The sequence below is a fragment of the Molothrus aeneus genome (genome assembly GCF_037042795.1).
Source record: "Molothrus aeneus isolate 106 chromosome Z unlocalized genomic scaffold, BPBGC_Maene_1.0 scaffold_55, whole genome shotgun sequence".
Classification (NCBI taxonomy): Eukaryota; Metazoa; Chordata; class Aves; order Passeriformes; family Icteridae; genus Molothrus; species Molothrus aeneus.
The window spans coordinates 365,172-392,857 of record NW_027098762.1 but is presented as its reverse complement, the minus strand read 5'-3'; the positions used below and the strand labels follow the sequence as shown (position 1 = coordinate 392,857).

Sequence of the window (27,686 nt, the reverse complement as noted above, 5' to 3'; positions counted from 1 at the left end):
GCTTATAGCTTTTTTTCTATGACATTCTCAACAATACATTATAAAATACAGACATATTTTTAAATAGTTAATCTTTTACTAGTTTTCTGTGTTCTGAACCATGCTCAGCCCCCAGCCATTTCAATAATGCTTCAAGGAAGGTATATACTGAGAACACAGAGGCAATTATGTTAGTCCAACAGCAACCTGATAAAATATTAACATTTCTTATGAAATTTTTCCAGAAGGAAGGAAAAAAATCATCACTAGCGAGAAGCTTTGCAGTGGGAAAAGCCTTTTTTCAGCAAAAAATTGTTAAGTAACACCATTAAATATTGAACGATGCTGAGGTGTGTCTGTACACAGCCTCATTTCAGCCCAGTGTGATGCAGATTTCATTTCCTCCTCTGCAGAAATCACGAAATCCTGTTTTAAACCATGATGGAAGAGCCAATCAGATAAGATTTGTACCTTTCCACTATACTTTTATGATTTGTTAAGTTCACTGGAATGAGTAATACAGTATGAATAGAACATTTTAAATACCCCTTTGCAGTCACTGAAGTACAGTAATAATTTAAAAGATACAGGAATCACCAAACTCCATGTGCAGCTGGTGCCACATCAAACCAAAGGGAGCACTGTCTGGGTGATTTTCACCTCTGCACTCCCATTTTGCATTTCACCAGAGCTGTTGAGAATAAATAAATAATAAATTGAACAGCAAAAAGCAAGTCATTCTGGGCAGCCTCTGGCAGCAGTTTGCTCTCTTAATGCTGTTTGGTGAGCTGGAAGCATCCAGCTCATTTCCTAAAGAGCATTTTCTGCTTAGGTCGGGGCTCTATTAATCTGTTCAAGCCAATTCTCTACAATCCAAACCATCTGTATTTGGGAAGATCGTGGTTTATTTGGATTCTCTTTGTGTCTGCTGTCAGTAGATGATTAAAAGTACGAGGGATTTAGAGTGTAAAGTCTCTCTACTGGCATGTTACAGTGACCTTCTAAGTAGCATCTCCCAATATTTGGGTAACAGCTGGTACAGTTAAGTCCAGCAGGGAAACAAAGAGCAGCCACGGTTGCTGGAAATGGCTGAGCTTTGGCAGCGCAGAGTGGCTGCGAGGAGAGGGCATGGCTGAGCTTTCAGAGTTTCACCAGGGGTTCCGCTGGCAGCTCCCGAAGGCTCCTCGTGAAACACACAGCAATGTTCAGGTAGCACTTTTGTCTCAGGGGTGCCTGGAGTTTCTAGGGAAGCAGTGAAGCAGTCCCTGGAGATGTGGCCCAGGGAGCCATGGCTCCACACTGTCCCCATGTCCCCATGCCCATCCAGCCCCTGCTGAGCGGGGGCAGCTGCTGCTCCTCCAGGCAGGGGTGCTGCATCCCCCACTGCCGCTGCTCCCCTCCTGCACAGGTGGATGGAAAACTGCCAGCCCCAAACACACTAAATCTATTTTTCTCAGAAAATTGTAAATAATTCATGGGGCTTGGTTCTATAAAGAGGCCAGTTATAAATCATCCGAGCTGCACCTGGAGATTTCTGATGTCGGCATTATCACATGAATTACATCTCTCCAGGGCCATCTATTACTGTAAACACAATTCCAAAGAGGAGTTATGCATGTGACATGCACAGGCAAACAAACAAGCAATCTTCAGCCTGGATTTGATAGTAAAGCTTTGCAACCCAACTGAGCTGTTAGAGGTGCTAATTTTCTGCTCTGGCCTCAGAGATCCCTCCATCCTGCTCCTGTACAGGTGTACTTTTCCCTGGGGAGCACCTGTAGGTGGGAATGCGGGTGGACTGTACACCACCAGAGCCCAGTGCGGTGAGGTGCAAGGGAAAAGCCGTGAATGTGACTTTAGAGAGACATGAACATGTGCTGCAGAAAAGATCTGGATTCTGAGACTTCCATGTATCACCATCTTGACCTGCTGGAATTACAGTCCAGTTACAGATGTTGAATTACAACAACTGTTTCTTTTTCATTCTGCCCTTCAGAAACCAACATTCTTGGATAGGAACATGTAGGTTCCTGATGGTTTCCACCTCCTGGTGTCAGCACAGAAAGATATGGGAGGCAAAGAACTGAGGTGTGTTTGTGGACTGAATGAGAGGACTCCTGAAATCCTGGTTTTCCATGGCATCCAGGGGATGACAGCTGGCGGAGATGCTTCTGTTAAGGCAACCAAGTAGGTGAGTGCAAAGCAGGGGGCCAAAGCTACATCCAGAGCTGGGAATGATCTGCTGAGCTTGGAACAAAGAAGAATCAAAGGGAATGTATCTTGGAGAGAGGATGTGGAGTGAGCCCGGTGCCAGGTGCTCCTGTGGGCTCCACCATGCCAGGGCTGGCCTCGGCCAGGCAAACAGGAGCAGTCTGGCCGTGCTGCTGGGGAAGCCCCTGCGCAGCCCAGCCCTGCCTGCATCACGTGTGTTTATGGCCAGGAGGGACCGGGCCAGTGCAAAGGCTGATGTCTCCCCCGGCTGGACTTTAACAGCTCCGAGGCACTGCTGCCTGGGCAGAGGTCACATCCTTCCTGCCCCGCAAAGGGCTTTGGAAAGGCTGGCAAAACACTTTCTGGCCTACAGTCTGCTGTGGGGTCTCTCCAGAAAAAGGGATCTCCTTGTGCCCGTTCTGCTCGGCTCTGTGGAACAGAAAGAGGCTCAAAGCACCTGAGCACACAGAGGCAGGCTGCTGAAGCCAGTGGCACTTGTCTAAGCGCGCAGAACAGCCCTGTGTCGGGCGGTGGTGACACATCTGTCCTGTGCCAGTAGCCTCACGTGCCTTTGATAACACATTGTGCACGTAAAGGTAAATGTGGCAGGGCATAAACGTGTCTGGGCACCGCTGCCATGGAACTCCCTCAACAGCCTCCACTTAAGCACCACCGTACTGCCAGGAGACAGCGAGAGATCATAAATGGGAGATTAGCACAGGGAGAGGCACGGCTGGGGACAGAGCCAGCTCAGGGGCACAAACCAAATCAAAACCTCATGCAGAGCTAAAGCGGGACTTGATTTTGCCCAGAAGTGCCTTCACTCCAAGGGCCCACGGTGTTTTGTTTCCCTAAAACTTGTGATGGAGAGGGAAGAAATGCCACAGTGAGCGACCACCTCCGACTGCTCTGGAGAGCCGCGAGCAGCGGGGGCTTCGCTCCTGCGCATCCCGGGCTCGCACCGGGACACGGCCCGGGACAGGGGCTGCTGCCCGCAGGGGGACACGGCCCGGTCCCGCAGGGGGACACGGCCCGGGACACGGCCCGGTCCCACACGGGGAGCGCTCTCGCGGTCCGGGCCCAGCGGCGCCGCTCCCGCCCACTGGGGGGCGCCACCCACACGCTCCCGCTGCCCCCGCGCGCCAGCTCCGCGCGCATTCCTCGCACGCGCATCCCTCGCGCCCCCCTTTCTTCCCCCCCTCCCCCCTCCGCGCGCGCCTCCCTCGCGCCCCCTCACGGCTCCTCCTCGCGCCCCCTCACGGCCCCTCGCGCCCCCTCACGCCCGTCCCTCAGGGCGGTGCGGGAGCGGAGCGGGGCCCCTCCCGCGCTTTGTGCCGCGCCCCGCCCGCCGCCGTTGGGCCGGCCCGGCGCTCTCCCCGCCCCGCCGGCGCTCCCCGTCCCTGCGGCCGCGCTCAGCCCCGGCCCGCGGCGGCGGCGGCAGCGCGGGCGGCCCCCGGCGGCCCCGCCCCCGGCCCCTTTCCGCCGGGCTCGGCTCCCGGCGTCTTCCGCCGCCCGCGGGCCAGCGGCGGCAGCAGGAGCAGGCGGCGGCGGGGGCGAAGGCGGCGGCGGGCGGCTCGGCGGGCCCGGGAGCGGCTCCATGGCGACCGCGGCGACGGAACCGGTGTACGGGCTCTCGGAGGACGAGGTGGGTCGGCGCGGACGGGCTGGGTTGGGGTGTGCCGGGGCCCCGTCCGCGGGAGCCGCGGCTGAGGTTCGGGAGCTGGGCGAAGGTCGACGGTCGGTCCGGGAGGGCAAGCGTTGCCCGCCCCTCGGGGCTTCGCGCCCCTCCCGCAGCGGCCACTTGCCCGGGGGCGGCCCGGGTCGGGGAGCGCTGCCCGCACCCCAGGCAGGTGCGGCCGCCCGGAGCCCGCGGGTGCCTCGGTGGGGCCGGCGGCGAACAAAGAGCCGCGGCCGGCGGTGCTGCGGGCGGGGGCGGCCGCCCCTCTCCGCCTCCTCCCCGCAGCGCTGCCGGTGTCCCCAGGGGAGCGGCCGCGGGGCCGGAGCGGAGCAGCCGCCGGGCCGGTGCGCCGGGTACTGTGTCAGACACAGCCTGGCCCCAATGCAGATGGAGCTGATAAGCGGGGTAGGACCCGCGATAACTAATCACCGCGTGCCGGCTTTATCAGCCGATGTCTTCTGCAGAATCAAGCAAATCATACAGGCATTAGGAGAATAGTCCAGTTTACTTTAGGTGAATGTTAAAAATCTTACTTAATGCCCTTTTTGTTTCGTTGCCTTGGTCAGGTGCTCCTTTTCTTAGGAGCCAGTGTCATAGAGCATCAGCAATGGGCAAGGCTGCATTATGGGCTGTGGTTTCAGGGTATCGGTTGTTAGGAGCGCATGTATATCTTTTATTTTTACAGGCGTGAATAGTAATTATAACAGCATTGCTTCCGGTTTTGTGGGAAAACTGCCCACTGACACTGGTTATGTGTCAGTCTGTATGTAGTGTAGAAGAAACATTAAAAACATCCTCTGCCTTGTGGCAGAGGTTTGTGACAGTGTTTCTTACCTGGTGTATTTCAGCGGCACCGGGTCTGGATGACTGTAATGTTTAATTCTCATTGGAAAGGAGGTTCCTGGGCAGGAGTGGGTGTTTTGGTAAGGGGGGGGTGTCATTCTGTTGTTGTTAAATTATAAAGCTGAGAGCAGAGTGATTGCAAATGCTCTGCGTGTGTGTGAAGGTAGGGGAGAGGAGAGGGCGTTGCAGGAGCATTGGGTGATGTAGATAGCGAGCACAACGGCAGAGGAGAACCTTCTCCTCCCTGGGCTGTTTCCATAAGCCTTCGCGTGAGCACAGCGGTGGCTGGCAGCAGTCCCCAAGCAGCTTTGGGCCAGCTCCGGTGCATTGCCTCACCCTGCAGGTAGCTGGGCCCGCTGCTGGGCCATCTGCAGGGCCCTGCTTGCTCCGGGGCTGCCAGGGGGCCTGCAGCAATCCTGTCAGGTCCTGGGCTCCAGAGGGCCTGTGGTGATCTTGCCTGCTGCTGGGGGGTTTGCACACGCTTAGGGAACAGCTAAAGGCAGTGGGGTTTGCTGTCCCAGAATGGGCATTCCAAGACATTTGGTTGGAGGTGCTTTTGTGCTTATATTAGCAAGTGTGATCTGTGAGGAGAAGGGAAGCCTGGAGCCACCCTGCCAGGTCCCAGGGAGGTGGCTGAGAACATCACGCTGGAGCTTGGCTGCTGCCTTTTCTGTTGTGCGTGCGCTTGGCTGTGTCTTTTGTCCCTGCCTCCTGCCTCGACATATGCTGGTACTTGCACAGAATGCTAAAGAGAAATGGATACAGGGAGAAATCTGCTGGCTGCTCTTACCTTGGCTTGGAGGTGGAGGGATCTTGGGACAGCAGGGGCTGTTCCTGCCATGATGCTCAGCCCCAGCAGATGCTGGGGACTTGGCCTGTGGAGCAGTGGGCAAGGAGATGTGGTTTTACCTCCCGAGGCAAAACCAAGCTGTTAGAAAAGGAGCTGCTGGGAAAAGAAAGGCTTTGGTCTCTCAGCAGTGACCAATGTCACAGCTGCAGTGATGACCACAGCCACACTGCCTGAGGGACAGCAGACTGTGCTTTGTGTCCAGCTTTGCTGTGCATCTGCTGATGCTGGACGCTTCTCAGGAAGAGCAGTGACCATCTAAAACTACAGTGGGAGTCCACAGATGGAAATAGGATGGAAGAAAGAGGGAAAAGGGTCTGAGGGAGGGGGTGGCATGGAGAAGGGTGCAGGTGATCCTCACAGCCTGTTGGGCTGTAGTTTCATGACCCTGAGAGCCTGACCCACTGTTGAGTCTCTAGTAATGGGCAGAGGAGAGCACGGAGGGAGGGGAGGATGGTCTCTCTCAGGAAGGTGGCTGTATGAAAGCTCTAGTGAAGGGAAAGCTCAAGTGGGCTGAGGAAGGTGTGCTGACAGTTCTTTGCATGCTGGCCTGTGGGTAATGACTTCCCTCCAGCATTGGCCTGGACTTGGCTCATCATTTTTTGGAAAGCAGAGCTCTATTAGCTGTGAGAGAGCTGTGAGAGGCTGAGTTACGTACGTGGACATATTCAGCCTATTCATTTCCTTTGTTCCTGCCTGGGTTTGAAGTGCAGTTTGCAGATCTGTTGTAGATGGGTTTTGGAGGGCTTTGAGTTGGCCTTGCACAATGCTTCCACTGCTGGCACATTTGCCGATTGGAAAATGCAGTGATTTACATGCGAGCCGGACTCGCTGAGTGGCTCTCCAGAGAGAGAAGCAGCAGTCTCTCCTGCAGAGCAGAGGCACAGGCTTCCCTCCCGCTGCACAGCTGGTGTGTGTGCTAGGCGTGCAGCAGGCCCGGGCTGCGTGTGCCGGCGTGCCTGCAGATGTGGGCCTGCACTCGTCCCTGTGCGCGGGGCTGCCTTCCATGTCAATGTGGCTTCCTTTTGCCCAAGGACTCTGACAGGTGTTGGAACACTAGGCCTTTTGGGGATTTGGGGATCACCGAGTCACAGGGGATGAGCCAACCAGTGCAGTTTTTCATGGCAGATGATGTTGTGTTCATAGATCAGCCTCCTTGTAAACCTGAACTGTAAAGTGTTTTATATTCATTAGTTAAAATGAGTTGTAAATCAGATTCATACCCTGCCAATTTTTCACTCTTGGGATGACCTCAGCACTGGGCCAGGCTGCTCAGAGGCTGTTGGAGCTCCATCCTTGGGGCTGTTTGGGACCGTTGGGACACAGGCCTGGGCAGCCAGCTCTGGCTTAAGCAGGGGTGGGCCAGGTGACCTTCAGAGGCTTGTGCCAACCTCAACCTCTTTGTGATTCTGTGAAATAGTATTTATACGGGCTCCTGGAAGCTTAGGTACTTTCATGCAATCTCTAAATATCAGTGTATATAAAAACTTACAGCCCTTTGTAGTGGAAAATATTTGTGAATGAAGTGCACCTTTTGTTTGTTTCAGTTTGGGTTTCTTGAGAGTCAGATGTTGCCCACACAAATCCACAAACATTTTGCTTTCTGAGTGTCCTTGGATGGAAGCAAAACTTGCAGCTCCTTGGAACTTGTTTGCTTTAATAAAAAGCGGAACTTCAGAAAAAAGATCCTTGAAGATTGTCTTTCTATACTTTAAAATATTAGGAGGAAAAGAGGTTCATATGTGAAACTGCTCTCTGCAGTTCCAGCATTCTTCTCTTTAAGTTCTGTTCAACTTCTGTGACTTGTGATTGAGTCAATTGGAATTAGAAGCTTCCTACTGAGATGACATTTTGTCATGCCTTAGAATTTGTCAAAAGGATCTTATGTTCCTGAAAATATCTCGATGTGTGAGATACAATCCCATATGCCTCAAGATAAATAATTCTGTGTGTAGTCACTGTAGCCTAACCTTTCATCACTGTTGTGGTGTGCCGGGCAAAGCCTTGTGCCTGAAGAGTGAACCCTGAAAGATTTCAGAACCTCAGGAGCCTGTGCTTCGCTTTACTGAGACACACTTTGGGGAAAGGGAAACAAACCCAGCTCTGAGTATGATGGAAATGGTTCCTATGGACAGGAGAGCACAGGCTCACCTGTACTGGATCTGGCATCAAGGTAAGGAGTAAGCCAGGATTTGCTACAGTGGTGCTGTGGTGAAATGCAGCTCGTGCTGTGATGGATAAACTGTCTGTAAACTGTTTCAGACTGAGGCATATGGGAGGTTGGCTTTTGTGCCTCATGTTTACATGTTCCTGATGGATTTGTTGCTCTGGAATGATCTCCCTTGAGGGTGTCTCTTTCCCAGTAGTCGAGTATCATGTTAACAGATGCATGAGATGGGGCTGCAAAGGCCTCAAGAAGGTGTTATTGCTCATTATCAGCAGGATTTACTGGGGAGGAAAAGGGCTGTGATTTTCCCTCCCTCCCTGGACTTGGTGACAGCAGTGACATGTGGGAGTTCAGGGCCAGATCTCTCTACTTTGCATTTGGAGCAAACCATAAACTTTGGAAGTGATGCCAATGCTGAGTTGTTTGGGCAGTGTCAGTGTCGTAGATGGTTGCAGTTAGATTTTGGGTGACGTTCTCTGTTGTGTGGTCTCACGGTGAGGCTCTACCTCGCAGCTCACCCGGCTTCCGCGCTGTGCTGGCACGGCCAGAGATGTTTGCTGAGCCCAGGCTGTCCCCACGGAGCCCCTGCCAGGACAGGTGCTGGGGAGGGGTTCCAGAGCCACGTCCCTTCATTCCCAGCTCAGCTCCTGGGGCAGCACTGGAGCTCCGGGTGCTGTGGCACTGGAAGAGTGCTGCATGAAGGACCAGGGCACTGAGGTGCTGGAGAAGCAGCTTGTGGGTGGCTGTGGCTCCTCAGCTGTGAGGTGGAAAGGGGCAGTCTGCCCAGGGATGTGCCCCTGGCCCCATGAGCTCCAGCCCAGCCCACTGTGTTCTTGAAACCTGGAGGCTTTATGTGAAAATACCCTTGAGTTCCTTGAGAAGATGCACCCTTTGTCACCACCACTGCACAGACCCTTTAAATGAGAGCTCTGTTGTTTCTGCTCTGAATATTTCAGTTACATAAAAGCTTCACTGTGCCATCTGAGTGTGAGAGGGGCCTCCCTTGGTCACAGCACTGACAGTGTCTTAGCAATAAGCAATTCAGAATAGTGACTTTTTTATTGACCCCGAATTGTTTTTATAGACTCTAAGTGCACTGACTTCAGGGCTAGCATGTAAACCTTAGATGATGATTAAAAAGTTCAGGTAAGGAAGCATTTCATAAATGACAGGGCTTGCATATCTACTTGTGTGGCAGAATATCAAAATAGGCTGTGGTTCTCAGGAGGTCAATAGATTTTTATAACAGCCTGCATTTTAAACCAGCTTTTGATGAGTTATCGGCATGTTTTGGTCACTAGCGCTGACACTAAGTAAATTCTAGTTTTATTATAAAATTAATGTAAAGACATTGAAGGAGGCTTGTAGTAAGATGAGGGTCTGAGGGAGACGAGGAATGTTAGTTCTAGCTATGCCCCCATTCAGAGATGCTCTGTGTCCCCTGGCTGTTGCCTGTCCTCTGAGGGTGGTGTGTAGGTTCCGCTGCTGCCTTGGGGAAGGGGGATAAGCGGTCCTTGGGTGTCATGTGAGGGGCTGGCCGCTGGAGGGCGCTCTTTAACAAGAAATGGGAACTCGAGGTTTTCCTCCGCTCCTGCACAGAGGCCATTTTCCGGGGCAGCAAACATGGACTGTGAGCCCCACACCTGTTGATGAGCACGCACCTCACCCCCGGGGCACGGCTTGCACTGGGAATCACGGTTAACAGATTTCTGACGGGATTTTTTGTGTTTTGTTCTGAAAATATCACCAGGCATGCTATGAGTGCTGAATGAGCTTATCTGTCAGAAGGGAATCGGTATTACATCTTAGGGTTTTGTGGGAAGAATTCACCCCTGCAGCTTCTAGGCTGGACTTGTATGTGCTAAGGACCTTCAGCTGGTGCTTATTATGTGCTAAGGACCTTCAGCTGGTGCTGGTATTTAATATTATATATTTAATATTGTATGCTAAGGACCTTCAGCTGATGCTGTGATTGATATGTGCTAAGGACCTTCAGCTGGTGCTTATTATGTGCTAAGGACCTTCAGCTGGTGCTGGTATTTAATATTATATATTTAATATTAAATATTTAATATTGTATGCTAAGGACCTTCAGCTGGTGCTGTGCTTGATCTGTGCTGAGGACCTTCAGCTGGTGCTTATTATGTGCTAAGGACCTTCAGCTGGTGCTGTGCTTGATCTGTGCTGAGGACCTTCAGCTGGTGCTGGTGTCAATGGTTGATCCCAGGACAGTTTACTTGCACCTCCACCCTGTACTTGAGTAGAGAAGTCGAGGCTGATGGCTTCTGGAGCAGCCCACCCAAATCAGTGGATTTGCACTGCTGAAAGAGAGATGTGGCTTTCTCTTGTACACCCTGGGACCACCTGTGGACAGCATCCCATGTCTTTGCAGGGCTGTTGAATTGTAGTAACTTCTGGAAAGGTGGTGGAAGTCAGAGGTATGTGGCACGAGCAGCTGGGGTGGTGGTGGAGGGTGTGTGTGAAGGGAGGGTAGGGCACCTGCTCTTTGGTGGCTGTGAGCTGTGACATTGGCTGTGTAGGTCTCCTGAATCCAGAGCTTTGGCTAGAATCCTGACCCTGATGAAGTCTCTGACAAGTTTGCCTAAAAGCAGAATGTTAAATAGATGAATTCCCTAACAAATAAGTGGAGTTTTTAACCTTTCTTTAAAGATTTCTTGAGTTGACCATTCCTGCTGTTTGTGGTGAAGGGCGTGGTAAGAGGGAGAAGCGGGGAGTGGACAAAACTGTGAGTTTGGGCTTTGTGCTTGTGCTGATTCAGCCTCACTAACAAAGCAACAGCTTTGCTGTGCAGCGATGAGCAATGGGTGTGCTTCCTTAACCTCTGCTCTTGGTACAGTGATGTTCGAGGTATTATAAAATCTTGGCTATTGTTTGTAAAAGTTGAGCTGAAAGAACTTGAAAATGCTCTGTCTTGGACAGGCCTTGCTTTAGTGAACTGAGAGCACGCAGCAGTGGTGTAGATGCAGCTCCATTTTATAGCTGAGGGAATGGTGTCACTGTTTGGAGTTCAGGGTTGCAGGATCACCTCCCTGCCTCACTTGGTATCTTCATATGTGCCTTCCCCCTACCTCTTTATTAAAAGGCAGTCTTAGTGCTAAAGTTTACACCCGTCCCACTGGGTGGGTGGACACTTGGGATGGAGAGCTGCCCGATCCAAGGAGCAGTGAGCTGGGCAGCTTAGGTGCTGTGTGCCACAGTGAGAGGCACGTTCCTTGCACAGCCTGCGCTTGTTTCAGTAGGATGAGTGCTGGAGGCACGCATCTGGGTGGGTGCCAGAAAGACCTCTGCATTTATCCTTGCTGGCTGTTTGGTTTGTTTCAGTCTCATCTGGTCATTTACTATTTTATTCCTTGTTTCCAGTGTCTATAGAAAAACATTGAGTCCTCAGGGTCAGGTGTATTCCTGTGCATGCCTGGCCTGGACTGTGTGTGAGTAACACCGCTCCTGCTACCGTGGCCCGAGGAGGCACTTCTCCTTTCTGTTCCCTGTGGGAGGGAGCCTTGCAGTGTGGTTTTCCCTGGCAGGGTAGGCTGTCCCCAGCAATGCGGTGACACACCGGGATCCTGCCAGTGTCCGTGCTGTGACTCGCCATCCCTGCTGTTGGAGCAGGGCGCTTTGGGAGCGCAGCGGGTGGGATGAATCTTGCTTCCTGCCTTCTCTGTCGGCAGCGCCTCCTGGCCGCTCCAGCCCAGCGGGAGGGCTGGTTTCTCCCGTGCCAGTCCTGCCGTCCTTGCCTCGGCTGGCTCCGGTGCTGTTTCTCGCCCACAGCTCTGGGGCTGATCCTCTCCTACCAGTCATGCTGCTAAGAGGCTTGTAGGAGACGAGAGCATTGTCGTTGGAAACCAGCTATTCCCATGGCACAGGTAGCCTGAGAGCGCCAGAGGTGTGTTTTCCTTCCTCGGAAGCCGCTCTCTGGTTGTGGCCATGATATCAGGATTCCAGCAGTGCTGCTGGGTTCTCCCTGGAGGTGCAGGTACAAGGACAGGCTTCCCCTGGCCATCAGGGAGGCTGGCTGAAGGTCTGGAAACCAGAGCTGGATGTGGGCCTTTAGGAGACATAAGGGGCAGTGAACCTAAATGGATTGTTCTCTTTTTAAGGTAGCACTATAGATTTTTTTTCCAAATTTTATTTTTCGTACAAAGTGGATTATCCTATGCTTCTGTTACCTCTCTTTTCCAGAAGCTGCCTTCTCATTCTGTGTTCTGATTAGCATGATAAAGAACATGTTGCATTTTCCTCCCCTGTGTTGAGGCTGAGATTTTACTTATCCCTGTTTTAGGGCCAGCTGCATCCCAAGGGTGGTGGCTGTGGCACTCTGGAACCCCAGAATGGGACAGGTGGTTGCAGCAAAGGCTAGCAGACCCCCCCTGTCCTGCAGGTGCTGTGCTGGGCAGGTCTGACCAGGCTGGGAGCAAGGTCAGAGTTGTTTTTTCCAGGGATATCCTGCAGCTGTACTAGAGGTTGTGCCAAATCAAGTTGCAGTCAGGTTTTGATTTTGTCTTAACTAGTTTCTGTTGTAGTTTGAAAGTCAAACATTATAAACTAGACTGTGCTAAATGGTTACAGGCGGGGTGTGGATTACCTGCCAGGTCATTTGTCACCATGTTCCTGCATGCTCCTCGTGCAAGATCCTGACAAGAGCCCCTTTGGAAGCTGTTGAAACCATGGGCCCTTCACAACTGTTAGCGACTGGCCTCAAAGTCTGCACAGTTAAGATGCTGGAGTTTGTAGCTAACATGTTTTCAAGTCCTGTGGTCACCTTCTCATATCATGTGCCTACTTGTGTCACTTTTTTTTTTAGAAAAAAGCCTCCCTCATTCATATTTTGGGTCTTGTGCTTTAACACAGACTAAGTCTTCACAAACCAAACTGCTGACCCCGGTGTGGTGGTGTGGTTTGATTTAGTTGCCCTCAGGGCATTGCTGTGCCTGGCAACTTTGGTTTTTTCACTGACCACTTTAGCACTTTTCTTAGTGTCACAAGTTCCTTACCAGCATTTTTGTTTTCTGATCTTTGGAGCAGATTTTGCTGTGTTCAGTATAAGCAGCTGCAGTATGGGCATGGGGGACATGCAGGACAAATGCCATCTCATGGAATGTGTTAGGTTGTCTGTTGTTGTGGAGCCTCAGCCTATCTCCAGTGGGAGCCTGTTAAAGGAAGCAGTTCTGTGCCATTGCAGTTTGGGCTCTGCAGCTCCAAGCTGGTTTTCTCCCTTTGCTTTGTACAGCACGGTCACCATTTAGCAGCAGATTTGGACTTTGTGTAGATCATCTTGTTATTTCTGGAAGGGGGTGTGACTTCATTTAAACCTGCCTGGAGGAAACTGAGTTTGTTCTTCAGACTTGTGTTAATTTGTGTGACCCCAAGAGCTTTTCACTGCTGTACTTCAGTCACTGTAATATGCATTTGTGGTTTTGGAAGAAAAATCCTCTTCTTTATTCCCAAGTTCTTGACTGAGCCCTCTCAAAGTCCTTGTGGTGTCAGGAGCAACCAGCCCTGTGTGTACCTCATCATCTCTGCAGGTAGCAATGTGATACGGGGTCAGGAATAAGCAGGTAGAAGCAACAGTTTCTTTACACAGCTGGTTGCTGTGGAAGCCGAGCCACTGCCTGTAAGTTGCCTGAGGAATTCAGCATTGCTGTGCCCTCTGCTCCCTTCCTGTTCTGCCTCTTTGAGGAACATGCATCTGTGCTTCCCTGGGACAAGGTCCTGCTCTGGGATGCTGAATGACTGACCCTATTGCAGCGCTTCTGCAAAACATGGATTCTGAATGTGCCTTTTGTTTGGGGCATCGAGCCCCAGTTTGCATCCAGAATGCCTGGCAGGACACAAAGTGCAGCCTTTGTTTTAGATAATGAGTGGTGAATATTTTAATGAGTGTTTCTTAGTCTAGTCAGTGTCAAGTACCATTTTGGGAACAAGTGACTGAGCTAACCTCTGAGCTTGGTCTGTCAACAATCCATTTATTGATAGAATTTCACAAATTTTGAAGGAATTTCCCATAAACAATTAATACAACGAAAAAACCCAAAACAAATGGCCACTCCAAATCCAGCAACCAATGCAAGCAACACTCCAACCCTCCCTGAAACACTTCCAAGCCTTCCACGTCAATATATAAGCAGAACTGATACAAACCAAAAAAGCACTCAGTATCACTATCACTGTATTTGTTTTACTTTAGAGTCTGTTCTTTTACAGCATGTGAAAGACAAGCATATTCCATTAAAAGAAGAAAATGCCTTTAAATTAAGATAGTACCTACTTATCCTCTTTAAAAGCACCTTCAATGCATGTATACATAGGAGAGAGCTTCTGCAGCTGAATTACTCAGTCTCCTGCATTGGGCATATTCTTGTTAATATAATTTTTTTTCATTCCAATTATTTTTCACATGAACTTAAGTTCTGTTCTCATCTTTGGCTGTTCATAACATATCCCTGTATGTTACTGGAGGCCCTGGAGAAGAAGGGAAGAAGATTTGTCTTTCCAACCAGGAGGGGCTGTGCTTGCTCCTGCTCAGTTGCCAAAATCTAGTCCGCCTTAAGCCTGGATTAGTAACTGAACAGTTTTCCTGTTCTTTGTGAGACACCAGTTCTCAGATGGAAGAGCCTGCTAGCCCTAGGCTATCCATTTATATGACAAATAAATACTTATAATGAACAAAAAGAGTCAAAGCTTTGTCAAGGGCTGCTGTAATAAAAAGGGAGGAGGAAAGGAAGAGGTAGAAGGAGGTGGTAGAACATAGTGTGCAAGTAGGTTGGAAACACCAGGACTGCAACCAGGATCCAAAAGCCTGCCACGAGATGTTTCTGGTGGGAGCAGATCCCTTCCCTGTTGGCTTGGCCTTTTCACTGGTTGAAGTGGCTGGTTTTTGTCCCCTAATCTGTAAGGGGGCAGGGGGGGCAGAGGCTGTAATGGAGTGATTCTTCCCCCAAATGTGAAATTCCTGGGGAGGAAAGCCTTACGGGACAAGAGGTACTGCTAGAGGCTTTGACTTGTTATTCTTTTGGAAAAAGAAACTTAATCAACGTGAAGAAGAGAAGCCAAAGGAGTGAACTGCTGGAGTGACTGACAACACCACTCACTGAAATGTTAATGTGTTTGGAAGAATTTTTTCACCAGGGGAGGTTGGAAACTCATATGGTAACATTAATTATTAACTGCAGCCAAGAGCTGGAAGATCTAATTTAATTTTTGGTTGGATAATAGGATGATTCATGCAACAAAACAAACTGTGTCAGAAAATGAGGTGTCTCTGAAAATTGACATTCCCAACTTCTGCTCTGAGCTAAAGCTACTGCAGGTAAGCTATTACAACAGCTAAAAAGTGAAAAGTACAGGCTGAATTCCCTGCAGGTGTCAGGCTGTGATCCATAGGAATTAGGAGTTACTGCCTTCTCCAGTCTGAGCAAACCCCCCTCCTTCAGCCTCTCTGCTTCTGCCCCCAGCACCCTTTGCCCATTGAGGCACAAGTAAATGCATTTTTCCAGCCTCTGTGGAGCAGTAACAAGAGCACTGCCTCACATCAGACACTCCACGGGCTGTTAGGAGAGGTGACTGGTGGGTGCTGGTGTCCCAAAGTAGTTGCAGTGTAGCCAGCTCTTCCCTCTGGCAAACACTTCTCCCAGCCTGGCTGAGTGTCCGTCACCTCAGGGTACCTGAGCCTTGTGTCTTTCCGAGACTGAAGGAGTTGAGAGCTCTTTCAGGTTTTAAGAGTGACACTGGCATTTTCATGTCAGTTGGCATAGTTTTCCTTCTCTCAAGGTTTTTCCAGCAAAGCCTGTTTAAGGAGCTCCCTGTCCAGCTTTTCTCCAGGTGAAGCAGCCAGTGGTGCAGCTCTGGGCTGTGGGTGTGTGCTGTGGAATCGATCCCTGGAGTTATCTGGGTTAGAAATGAGCCTCCAATCACAGTTTATTGTTGGATTACGGTTTTATTGAATGTGTGTTTTGTCATTAAACAGTGCAGCCACTGATGGTTTATGGTCTGGAATCATTAAATATCTAACAAGAGTATAGATTGTGGTTACATAAACATGTTTGTGTGATCCGTTGGCAACTAGCTGGGCTAGCGGAGTGAATGCAGCTCCACTTCCCCTGTTTGACACAGGAGCTTTGCCTGCTCTGCCACACCTTCCACTAGCCCAGGTTGCTCCGAGCCCCGCCCGGCCTGGCCCCGAGTTGGGAATGGCATTAAGCAGAGTGACATCGCTGCTGAATTCGGGCGGGGAGTGGGTGTGTCTGCTGAGCGCTGAGCGAGGCTTTTGGATACATTGGTGGATTTTTGTGGGAACTGATTGTCTAAAATACAACGTTACACTGGATTGGTGTGCCATTTCACACAGGAAAAATGGAGATTATTGTATTAAGTGTAAGGCATAATTTTTCACTCTTTAAAAGTTTGAATGTTACAGGCTAGTGCATTTCATGAGATCAGAAAACACCAGTTCAAGATGTTTAATGTTTCTTTAAAAAAATAATTAAATTATAAATGTATCAGAGGTTCATTTAGTGAAATGTAAAAACCTTTGTGTTGTTCTAGAGCAGCTGCTTTGAAAGCAAGTCCTCCTGTGAGGTCCTTCTGTGAGTCCTTGCTGCAGGCTGCTAATTGGGAATTCAGACCCTTTCTTGTTACTGGACGGGGTTGTCACACATCCACTGGGGACATGGCTTTTTAGTGATTCTCTTTTGCCTAGTAAGTTTTGAAGTACTGCTGGAAAGTAATGGATCCCCGTGGGCCCTGACCTGAGGATAATGAGGATTTGAAATTAGCCAGCCTGCCTTGTTCTTTTGCCAGTGTCAGGGCCAGTGTCCTGGCACTGGCAGAATCCTACACAGAGAATCATCGTTCCTTTGGTTTATGGTAGTTTGTGCATGTCAGAAAGTGGGGTACTTGTTTAAATAAAACCTTGATGTTTTAGTTAATCAGTTTGGTTTTTGTATCCCCAGAGGGAAGGAAGAGAAGTTCTGTCAGATTGTCTTTAGGAATTTTCTGTTGAAATTCACAGTAAATGCTCAGTTTGGATGCAGAAGGCAGCACTGTGGTTTGAGCCTGTTTGTTAATGGTGTGCTTTGGCATTGGGCTGCGTGTCTGGACTCCTGGTCCCATGCACTGTCACTGGTGTGTGGGTACCTTTGATCCCTATGCACCACTCCTGGTGTCTGTGTTCCAACTTGCTCATTCCAGTTTTGTGTGCTCTTTCCTTCTGGTTTGTCCCCTTGGAAGAGCAGCATCGTTATAGTGTCCCTTTAAGACAAACTGGTGCCTTGATGAAATTCTGCCTGGTGGTTTTTTTCTGCTGAGTATGCCATTCCAGCCAAGGAAAACATGAATATAGTCCCTTTTCTTTAGAGGTCTGAAATAGGACCTAAATCGCTATTGTAAAACATTTACTATTTTTCTGTTGTATCAGCTTTTGAATACCATAGTTCTCCAAACTCTGCAGTTCTTTTAATGCTTTCTGGTGTTTGCTTCCTCTTATGATTCCTTCTGTGTGAGAATCCTTGCTTGGCCAGGAGTGCTCTAGAGGACCAGGTATGCTCCATGAACTGACCAATGCATTTCAGCCAGGAGGGTCTTTATGATCCAAACTGCATAGCCTTCTTTTCTCCAAAAGCTTTTAGGTTTAGTTGCTCTAATTTTGTGATCTGTGGAGAAAATAATGGGGTTTTTACAAATGCATTGCATCCTGCAGCAAGGGTTGAGAACTTTGTGGGTAAGGAAAGGCGCAGTTTGATTTACTCTTGGATTTGGTGAGGAGTGTGATGAACACATGCAAGAATCAAGTTCTGAGCTGTGTTCCTAGGCTGCTTGTGGTGAAGCTGAAAAGAGATTTTAATGTTTGAGCCAGATGAGTTGTAACCAAGTGACCTTTTAAGTTTGTTTTCTGTGCTGAACTTGCAGAGGCGAGTGGAGATTTGGGTCATAGCCCTGGTGCATGGTTTTGTTTGCATTGCACAACTGAGATTTTATCAAACACTGTTGGCAAAATTGCCACTGATAATTTCAAGATTAGTAAGATATTGCAGGAATTACAGGGAGGCTTTCCACATTCTGTTGCTATGGCCTTTAGAAAGTCACTGTGATCAGAGATCGAGCTGTTTCCTTGGGGTGCTCTCAGCTGCCTTCACTGTGGGTGACAGCCCCCAGACAGGACACCCCACCTGGATTGGGGTGACAGACTGGGGGTGACAGCCCGCCAGACAGGACACCCCACCTGGATTGGGGTGACAGACTGGGGTGACAGCCCCCAGACAGGACACCCCACCTGGATTGGGGTGACAGACTGGGGTGACAGCCCCCAGACAGGACACCCCACCTGGATTGGGGTGACAGACTGGGGTGACAGCCCCCAGACAGGACACCCCACCTGGATTGGGGTGACAGACTGGGGTGACAGCCCCCAGACAGGACACCCCACCTGGATTGGGGTGACAGACTGGGGGTGACAGCCCCCAGACAGGACACCCCACCTGGATTGGGGTGACAGACTGGGGTGACAGCCCCCAGACAGGACACCCCACCTGGATTGGGGTGACAGACTGGGGGTGACAGCCCGCCAGACAGGACACCCCACCTGGATTGGGGTGACAGACTGGGGTGACAGCCCCCAGACAGGACACCCCACCTGGATTGGGGTGACAGACTGGGGTGACAGCCCGCCAGACAGGGCACCCCACTTGGATTGGGGTGACAGACTGGGGGTGACAGCCTGCCAGACAGGACACCCCACTTGGATTCTCCCTCTTGGGCTGCCCAGCATTGTTTGATGTTAGGGAGGTGCCAGTCAGAACAGGATAAGCCAATTTGGGAATACTCTCTGCAGGAGGGTGTTGTGGAATAGCTTCCTAAAGCACTTTTTTTTCACTCAGCTATAAGTGGACTGGTTCAATCCACCAAATCAAAGTAAGAATCAGTTCAACTCTTCTGCCACTGAACCTGGTTTCAGTTGCTGGGAGATTAAGAAAAGCCTAACATGGTTACTAGGCTTGCTGTGGCCAACTCTGTCCCTTAAGTAGGTGACACACAGTGGATTTGGCTTTGGAACTGCAGATCAATCAACTGCAGGGTTGATTTATCCCCTGCAAATGGGGAGAATTCTGAGCAGTGTGTGTTTGGGTGATTCTGGGTGTGTAGCACACAGGGCTCTGTGTGTGAATTTTCATTCAGGAAACCAGAAGTGCCACAGTTAAAACACTGAATTAAAGGTTTGTTGTCTTTTCCATTTGGATTTGTTTTGCCATCAAAACACTGACTTAAAGATCTGTTATCTTTTAGTATGTTATGTTTTGCAAACTTTGAGATATAATGAAACTAGAGATGAGGTGCTCAGTGGATGAAACCGGATTCACAGAGTCTCTATGTGCAGGTAACATTCCAGTGGGATCTGGTTTCTCTCCTCGCAGTTAGTGGAAATTTACCTCTCTGGCGCCTATCATGGGTTGGAATCAAAAATGTCTCTACAGAGAGGGAAGGGAAAAAAGTAGCCAAACTGAACCCGACCGACACTCCCCCACCGTGACTCAGGTGAAGCTCTCTCCGGTGAAACCCAAGCTCGCCGGCCTTTCCCCTCGTTGCCTTGGCGATGGTCATTTATTGCCGCCGTTGCTGAACTTCCGCGTGTGCGGGCGGAGGCGGCGGGCGAGCGGCGGTGCCTGGCGGGGCTCCTGGCGCGGGGTCGGCGGTAAGTGCAGCTCTCGGCGCCCCTCGGGCGGAGGCTGTGCTGTGACTGCGGGGGCACAGCCTGGCTGGGCTCACGGGCTGGGCGGCTCAGAACGGAGGGGCACAAACCTGCCCGCCTCGGGCTGTTTGACTCGGAGACGCGTTTATATACCTTTGGAAAAACACGTTAAATGTTTAATCTTCCTGGTCTGCGTGACAGCTGTTCAAATATTGGCTTGCATTGATCCAGCCGTTGTGCCTTTCACACTTGTCTGTTCATTTAAACGAGTCAACCTTCTAATTTTATACCCCCATCGATTGTTATTTTCAGGCTGTTCTCTTAATGCGTACGCTACGTGTGTCATGGGATTGTTTGTCCTGTTGGAAGTTGACATCTGCAGCTTTCCTTCTTACGCCAGGCTGGATTGCTGTGGCTTTCTTTTCTGTGCATTCAGAACATACAGATGTGTATTGCAAAGCTCTTTCAGGTTGGTTTTACAGCACTTCTATGTCGGTGAAGCTGGTGCTGGCTGAGCTGCGTCTCCTGGATCACCCTTTGAACAGGCAGCATTTCACCCTGCCTGTGGGGGAGAAAGCAGCTCGGGACGCTGTGTTTGGCCTTCATTCTTTCTCTCTGCTGTCGCAGCTCTTCTCTAAACTCCCCAGCTCCAGGGTATTTTACTAATCCAGGGGGAGAACTTAATAAGTTTTCTTTATGCCAGTACTTTAATGGGTCTAAGAAATTACTTGGCTTTCCAGAGCAACTGGAGAAAGTGAATGTGGTGTGTGTTTAACAAAGAACTAACAAAATGTGAATAACACAGATAAATATATGTACAACGGTGTACTAAATCTGGAAATACATCTATTTTCCTACATCTTTTCTGAGGTGAATTGAGGTTTGTTCACTGTTGATGAAGTCTGGGTTTTGATCTATAATAGGCTTCCAGTTCCACAGCTTGGTTCCACCTAAATAAGCTGAGTCCTCTGAAATGGCACTGTGAACTGCAGCTAGGAGACCACAAACTGTGTAGAGGTTCTCCTTCAGCAGAGAGGAGAACTCTGTAACCTTTGGCATGTTTTGGGAAGGCAGGAATATGTAAACTTCATGTTAATGATTGGACAAAGCAGAAGTTGGTGTGGACGTGCGGCGCAGTGGAGCTCAGCACTAATAGGTAACCAGGCCCTTCAGGGCAGGCTGCTGCAGCCGCTGGGGAGGCCGTGTTTGGGGGCAGGACAGGAGCGTGGGCAGGGACAGCTGCTGGAATGTCTACAGGGAGCTGCCAAAGTGCTGCCAGCCCCACCGCCATCCCCACCTGCACACACAGCCTCTGTTCCCAGCAGCCAGTGGATTGAGTCACAGTGCTCAGGACAGCACTGCTTGGAATCCCTGCCTGTGTTCTGCACTGTAGGGGCCAAACCTGAGCGAGGCAGGAATGGAACTGCAGCATCAGCTCTGGGGCTGCACTGAGAACAGCCCGGCCTGGGGAAGCAGGAGCCACCCAGGGTAGGGAGAGGCAGCACCTGGAGCCCCTCCTGGGCTCAGTATGCTCCAGGCAAGGCTGAAATAGGATGGATAGAAAAATGTCTCTGTGGGGTGAGCTGAACTTCTCTTTCAAACTGTGCTTCAAAAAGCAGCTTAGGATATGTGCTTTACAGAACACAGGGAATTCAGTGGAACACAAAAATTGCAGCCAGGTGTTCTCTTCCTGCACAAGTGAATATAGTTTAGTCTCATCACCAGAGAATTTCTTTCTGCTGTGTAGTTTCAGCTCTGGGCAGAACCAAGGATTCTCCCTTGACAAATGACAACTCAAGTGGCAAGTGGCTTCTGAAGACTTGTCTCCCCTTAACTGTTCCCAGGTTGCCGTTTCCTGCATCCTGATCTCTGTGATGCTGCAAGGAGGAGAATTTGGCTGCTCATGGAAGGATGGGGTGGGATGATAAGCAGATGAGGGTGCGTGCTGGGTTCTTGGGTGCAGGAGAAGTCAAGGAGTATCCCAAGATTGTGGCCTGTAGTGTACAGTTGCCTCCACTGCTTGCTGACTCAAAGGATATTGGATGGTCAGAAGATGGGAGTTTGTGTTGAGAAATTGCTCTTTAAGAATTTGTTAGGTGATTGATCACTGATGGAAGTCTCAGTCAGGGTACTTGACTGCCAGTAAATCGTGCTCTGCAGTTTTTGTGTGGATTGGGTTGTGGTCTGGACTGTGAGTCTGTGTGTGTGCGCAGCAGTGTCAGTTCATGTGGGACTGAAGCTGTTCAGCTGAGGGAACTCACAGTTGCACCATTGCTTCTGGCATCTCTTTCCTTTTGAAGATATGGCTGGGCTAATTGAGCAAGTGCTTTTTTAGAGTGCAGCAGGGTGTCTGTGGTCGGTCAGCCACGGGTGCTGGAGGAAGCCCTCATTTCCCTCCGTGTGGCTCCTCCCCAGGGAGCCTTGCTCCTGCCGTGTGTGTACCTGCTTCCCTGCCTCGAGTCCCGCAGAGCTCTGCTGTGTCTCTGATCAGCCTGGTTACCCTGCTTTGCTGGCTCTTGTTTGTTTACTTGAAAATTAGGACTCCAGCTATATACTTGTTATCCTTCAGCCTCGCTGTCTGCCATGTCAGATCCCCATTTCTTCTTAATCCTCCCAATCTGTCTCCTTATCCCATTCTCTGCTTGTGCTGGGGATCCCTTTATTATTTGGGGTTTGAATCCTGGGTCTTCTCACACAGAATTTTTCTGTGGTTAGTGATCCTGTCATGGTGCTCTGGGTTTATAACAAAAACCGACCAAAATCCCAATTTTCTTTTGGAGCCTTTTCAGAGAGGGCTGGGTGGAAACCTGCATCAGGTAATTGGTACTCTGTGAGTCTCAGGCTGTGCCCAGCCAAGCAATCCTTTATCTGATTTTTTGGTGGACAATGAAGTGAGATCACCTCACTGCTGCTGTAATCATTTAACTCCTTTTTTACCTAGACACAGCACACTTGGAAATAAAGGGCGAAATTGAGATACAAGGAGTCAGCAAAAGTTAATGCATATGGTAGACCTCATCACTAACTGAGGAGGTGGTTTAATTTTTTTTTAAACATTACATATATGTGTATGCATATTGAAAATTGGAGCAAACATTTGCAAAAGCACTTGTTCTGCTTGTTAAATTGGAATATTGAGTAGAGGCTGAGAGCCTTCTGGCAGGAGGGAACAGGGTCATAGGTTCTGGGATCCTTAAAGTGGATGTGACCCTTCAGGTATGTTTCTGAGCATCTGTTTAGATCATCTACAGCATTATCTTTTGTATCTTGCAGAACTCAATTGGGGATCCTCCAGCACTGGGACCTCCTCTTGCATTTTTTTCTCTTTCAAAGATGGTGGGGGGATGTTTGTGTTTTTCTTTGATTTCTTTTGAATCGGTTAATATGCAGAGGTGCCCTCAGGAGGAGGAAGATGCCACTCTAGCAAAGTTGATGTTGGACTTTGCTAGAGAGAATCTGAGTAGCACTCAGATAGAAACAACTATTGCAACTTCCCCTGTAGTTCTACTTCAATGAGGTCTGAACAGTCTGAGTTTTTGCTTGTGTTTTATTCTATGCTCTCTTCTCTCATTGAAGGAATTATCTTGATCACAATTTGCAAGTTCATTGCCTTTTGTATATTAAAACTGCTCTAGAAAACTGGGCACATGGTACTTAGGAAATATCCACTATTGTGAGTCCATTGGATTGTTCTTTTTCACATGCTGTTTTGTCACCTCTCAGGTAAGCTTTGGGCTCTTTTGGGGAAAAAATCCTGTTCCCTAATTAGAAAGTACTGTGTGGTGTTAAGTGCTGCTGGGGAGAATACCAAAGGCCAGGTTTACAGGAAGGATTTGTGTCTCAAGTGTTGTTTTGCTGCAGCCCAGCTCCTCAGGCAGGACATGTGCCAGGGTGGAACTTGCCCTGAAGACAGGTTCAATGGGACTGTTGTTTTCTGCTCCTCTGTCTGCGCCTCCTTCCAGAGGGGCGAGTTGGGCTGCCCGGGTATGGCTTTACTCTGGGGCTGGTCCTGACCTTCCTCACAGTTGGAAAAATCCGTGCCAAGACAGCTGACACAAAGCTGTGTCTGGCTATCAGCTGCCTAAAGCAAACAGACCAGGAGAAACCTGTGGGAAAGTGTAATTGTTTTCTGAACAGGCTTCAAGGAACAGAGTCTCAAGTTACTGTAATTGAATCCAGTATCTTGCAGCTCTGGGAGGCTTATCAGAGGAGAGAAGGTATCACTGATATGGGGGACTGCAGAACCTGTTTCTGTAGAAGGCTTTCCAGGTTTCGTTTTGGTGGCCTCTTCCTGTTGCTCAAACGCAGTGAACAAAACCAAGGTGGAAAAAGGCCATTTTTACTGATGTTCCTCAGGCGCTTCGTGCAGTGAAGTGATAAGCTGAGCATCAGGCTGATGCTCCAGTGATGTGCATCTGCAGGACTTGCCATCTGTCAGTGAACGCTGATTTTGAGCTCTCCACGTACACCAAGGTGGTGAGACAGGCTTAAAAAATTCATTTTAAGTATTTATTTTTAACTGTGCATCCTCGATTTTTACACTGCAGACATCTCTCATTACTAAAACGTTATGAATAATTTCCCTTGTGTTTGAAGGGTTTCAGTGTCAATGCAGAATGAATTTGTGGTATATGGATCACTCAGGATGTGAAATGGCTCTGTTCAGCAAATACTCTTCTGCTTTTATTGCTATTATTTTTACAGTATTATTGCTATGATGTTATTACTGTTATCTACTTCTGCTCTGCCTTTATTGAACTCTTAACAGCTCTGACTGGAGTCGAATACTCCTCATTCAGATAAGCCTTCCAAGAGGTGGTTCTTTTCCAAATCCTCCCTAGGACAGACTCCTGCTATCTGCTAACCTCTTGCCAGCTGCTGATCTGCCAAATGGCATAGAGAATAAACATTAAACCCATTTCTTTTCTATTGCAGGAGGAGTCTCGAATCCTCAGGGTGAAGGTGGTTTCTGGCATCGATCTGGCCAAGAAGGACATCTTTGGAGCCAGGTGGGTGTTGTGCAGTGCCTGTGATCCTTGGAACATGATCTGGGCAGGGCCAGGGCCCTGCAGGTGCTGGGCGTGCGCTGGCACAGCTGCCATGCAGCTCAGGCTGCTCCTGCCCGCTCCCTCCCTCCGCTCTGCCAGCCCAGGAAGCAGCTCAAGGCCCAGGCTTGCAGAGCCCAGCCAGGTAATAGCTGGGGGACAAGCTGGTTCTGAAGCTAAAATGAACCCAAACCCAGTGATTTTCTTTTTTGAAGGTTAATTCAGGCTTGACATTCCTGCTCTCTTAAGCCTAAGCATGACAAAGTGCTCTGCTGCAAATGTTCCAATCTACTTAGAAGGGTTTTATCTGTTGGAAATTAGTGGTAGCCAATTTTAGCTTTTATTGAAATGACTAATTTCTTAATGTATGAATGAACCTCCCTATAGATTTTCCTGTATTTATTTAATGATGCTTACAAATTGTTCCTTAGCTTGTTTATCTAGCTTAAAACTACATGAAAGCGGCAATTAAAAGTTTAATCAACTTTAGTATTTTGGGTGAAATTTGCAACAAGCGTTCCTTTGGTAGCTATGTGCAGAATATGGTATGCCAAAGCTTTTTTATTTTCTTTCTCCAAATGTGTTGTTTTGAAGAACAGTTTTTGATGCTGACCATAAGCAACATAACTTTTATCTTTCAAAATGCATGAAGTTAAATCTAAGTTTAGTTAGTACTGAATCCTATTGATGCGGCCGTTAACATATTTTAAGGAAATTGGTCTCAAGATCAGTAGGATTTCCATAAAAACAGAGTTCAAAACACTCCCTACATGTGTTTTTAAATTTGTTTGAATCTTTGAAATGAGTTAACGTACAGTGATTTGAAAACACGTTGGCATTGCAGAGCTGTGGCCCCAGCAGCTGCTGTGCCTCTGCGTGGTGGAGCTGTGCAGGGCTTCAGACTGGAGCCGAACAGTTACTATGTTCCTGCCTGACTGTGAAGGATTGGCTACAAGGTGTACATTGTGGTTTGCATCTCAGTGGGAAGTTGTGCCCGCTTTTAATCAACTTTACCATTATAAAACACTGCCGGTGGGCTTGCAGAATCTGAAAGGCATTTCCTTCTTGATTAAATCGAAGGAAAGTCTCTTACAGTGTCGAGCGCTGGAGAAACTTGTACTTTTCTTCTGAGGATTGTAACAGTAAAGAAATCTCAATGCTCTTGCGTTTGATTTTTTTGGGCTTCTTTTTGACTTAGGAAATCATTTTAATAGCAAGTAAGAATATCTTAGGACACTCAGGGGAAACCACCTTGCTCTCCACAGCAGCCTGACAGGAAAGTGCTGCCAGGTGGGGGTCAGGCTCTGCTTCCAGGGAACAAAGGGCAGGACAAGAGGAGAGGGCTCAGATTGTGCCAGGGGAGGTTTAGGTTGGGCATTAGGGAAAATGTCTTCCCAAAAGGGCTGCCTGTCTCTGGCATGGCTGCCCAGGGCAGCGGTGGAGTCCCCATCCCTGGAGGGATTTAAAAGCCAGTTAGATGTAGCACTTGGGGACATGGACTTGTGCTGGACTCAATGATCTTGGAGGGTTTTTCCAACCTCATAGTTTGCTATGTTTTCCCTAATAGTTCAGAAATTTATGGAATTACAACTGCAACGACACAAAGCAACTAGAATGTAGAGTGCATTAGTAAGTGTGAGCACCCTCAGGTGATGGTTAAATGTGGGGCATTTCATCTGCATAGATGCAGTGGAGGTGGGCACAAGGGGCTGGTTAGTGTAGATGTAAGTGGGGGTCTGTAACCAGCTTTCTATTTTGCTCTGTAAAATTACAAGTCTGTGATGTGAACTGTAGATACTGCAGACTGGGATTTTGTGAATTTAGTGTCAGCTTACATGTGTGAATGTTTGACATTTATTTCCTTCCAACTTCTTAATTGAAGTGTCTTAGTAAATTTCATACAAGAATCCAGGTAGTGGCTGAACTCAGATTGTGTGTATCCTGTAAAGATAGAGCTGATGGGGTGCCTTGGCTGCTGTATTTTGCCTTCTAAATGGTGAAGTAAGTGAAAATGTGGCTGTCTGGAAGTTGAAAATGTGAGGTGCTTTTCAGTTAAAATTGCAGATGTTTTCATTGTCAGGGAGCTGTGCTTCTAATGGCATAGGAGTTAGTTATGGGTTGCCTCTGGATTTATTGCTTTTACCTGCTCTTTTCTGAAAAGCCCTTTTTCTGGTTTGATTTCCTGTGTCCAGGACCCATGATGGAGCTGGGGAAGGCAGGCTCCAGGCTGCTGGTAGGATTGTAAGTCATGCTGTATACTCCTTTTGTGAGCAAGGCTGCTTGAAATGTGGCTGAATTCTTTAATTCATGTGTGTTCTGTCACTGTGGTTCCTGATGGGAGGAGAGCACATGTGGCTGTGGCTTTGCAGGCGACAGAGATGGCAGATATTTACCCTGTACTTACTCTTTTAAGTCTGCTATCACTTTTCTGGTCTGCTTTGAGTTATGGTATGTCTGGTTTTAACTATTGGAAAACTGGATCTGGAGCTATCTTCTCCAGCATGTGTGCTGCCTTGGAACTGGATTGGCTAACAGCCTGTTCCCCTTCTGGTACCGATGGCTCCCCTGATGAGCAGAGACAAATCCATTGAAGGGAGGTGCTATCATAAATGAATCAAACAATTAAAAAAATAATCTGGCTCCTGAATGCCTCTTCAGCACTTGCACATGTGCCAGAGGGAGAGTGCTGCGTGCGTCCTGGCCGAGGGAGGTCCTGGAGGGCCTCTGGGACTGAATTCCCAGAGCCACTTGACTAGAGGGCAGCTGCTCAAGTAGGGGAGAGTTCATACTCTGTTGTTGCTTTTTCCTTTTCCTAGCTGATTTGCAGTGGAAGTTTGTCCAGTGTAGTGGAAATGAAATGTTATTACCAGTGTGGGGAGGGAAAGAGAGCAGCAAGCCCACGTGGCTCATGCTTTCCCTGGGGAATGAAGTGTGCTCCCATAAAAGCCGTGGGGTGCAGGGAGCAGCCGGGGGCAATGCTGAGACGAGTGCAGTCAGTGCTGGCTGCAGAGCAGAAGTATGCTGGATAGTCGATAGTTTTGTTCGTGCAACCGTGATGTTGATGCCCATACAGGTGTGGGAAATGAATATTGGGCTGCCCGGTGTCGGCGCAGGGTATCTGTGCATCCTTTACATCGGTGCGGGCGGGCCCGGGGCTGTGCCTGGCAGCAGAGGGTGCCAGAGAGTTTCCGCAGCTTCTGCCGCCAACCGGTACC

General features: G+C 49.2%; 1 protein-coding gene across 2 annotated transcripts in view; it reads left to right on the top strand.

The window, feature by feature from the left end:
• Positions 1-3,727: 3,727 nt before the first annotated feature.
• Positions 3,728-27,686, top strand: part of NEDD4L (NEDD4 like E3 ubiquitin protein ligase) — an 83,290-nt gene continuing 59,331 nt past the window's right edge. For both annotated transcript variants that reach the window (XM_066569935.1, XM_066569934.1), the window contains exons 1-2: positions 3,728-3,835; positions 24,362-24,435. In XM_066569935.1, the coding sequence (XP_066426032.1) occupies positions 3,788-3,835; positions 24,362-24,435 (122 nt within the window). In that variant the 5' untranslated portion in view covers positions 3,728-3,787. The remainder of the gene's footprint in view (positions 3,836-24,361; positions 24,436-27,686) is intronic.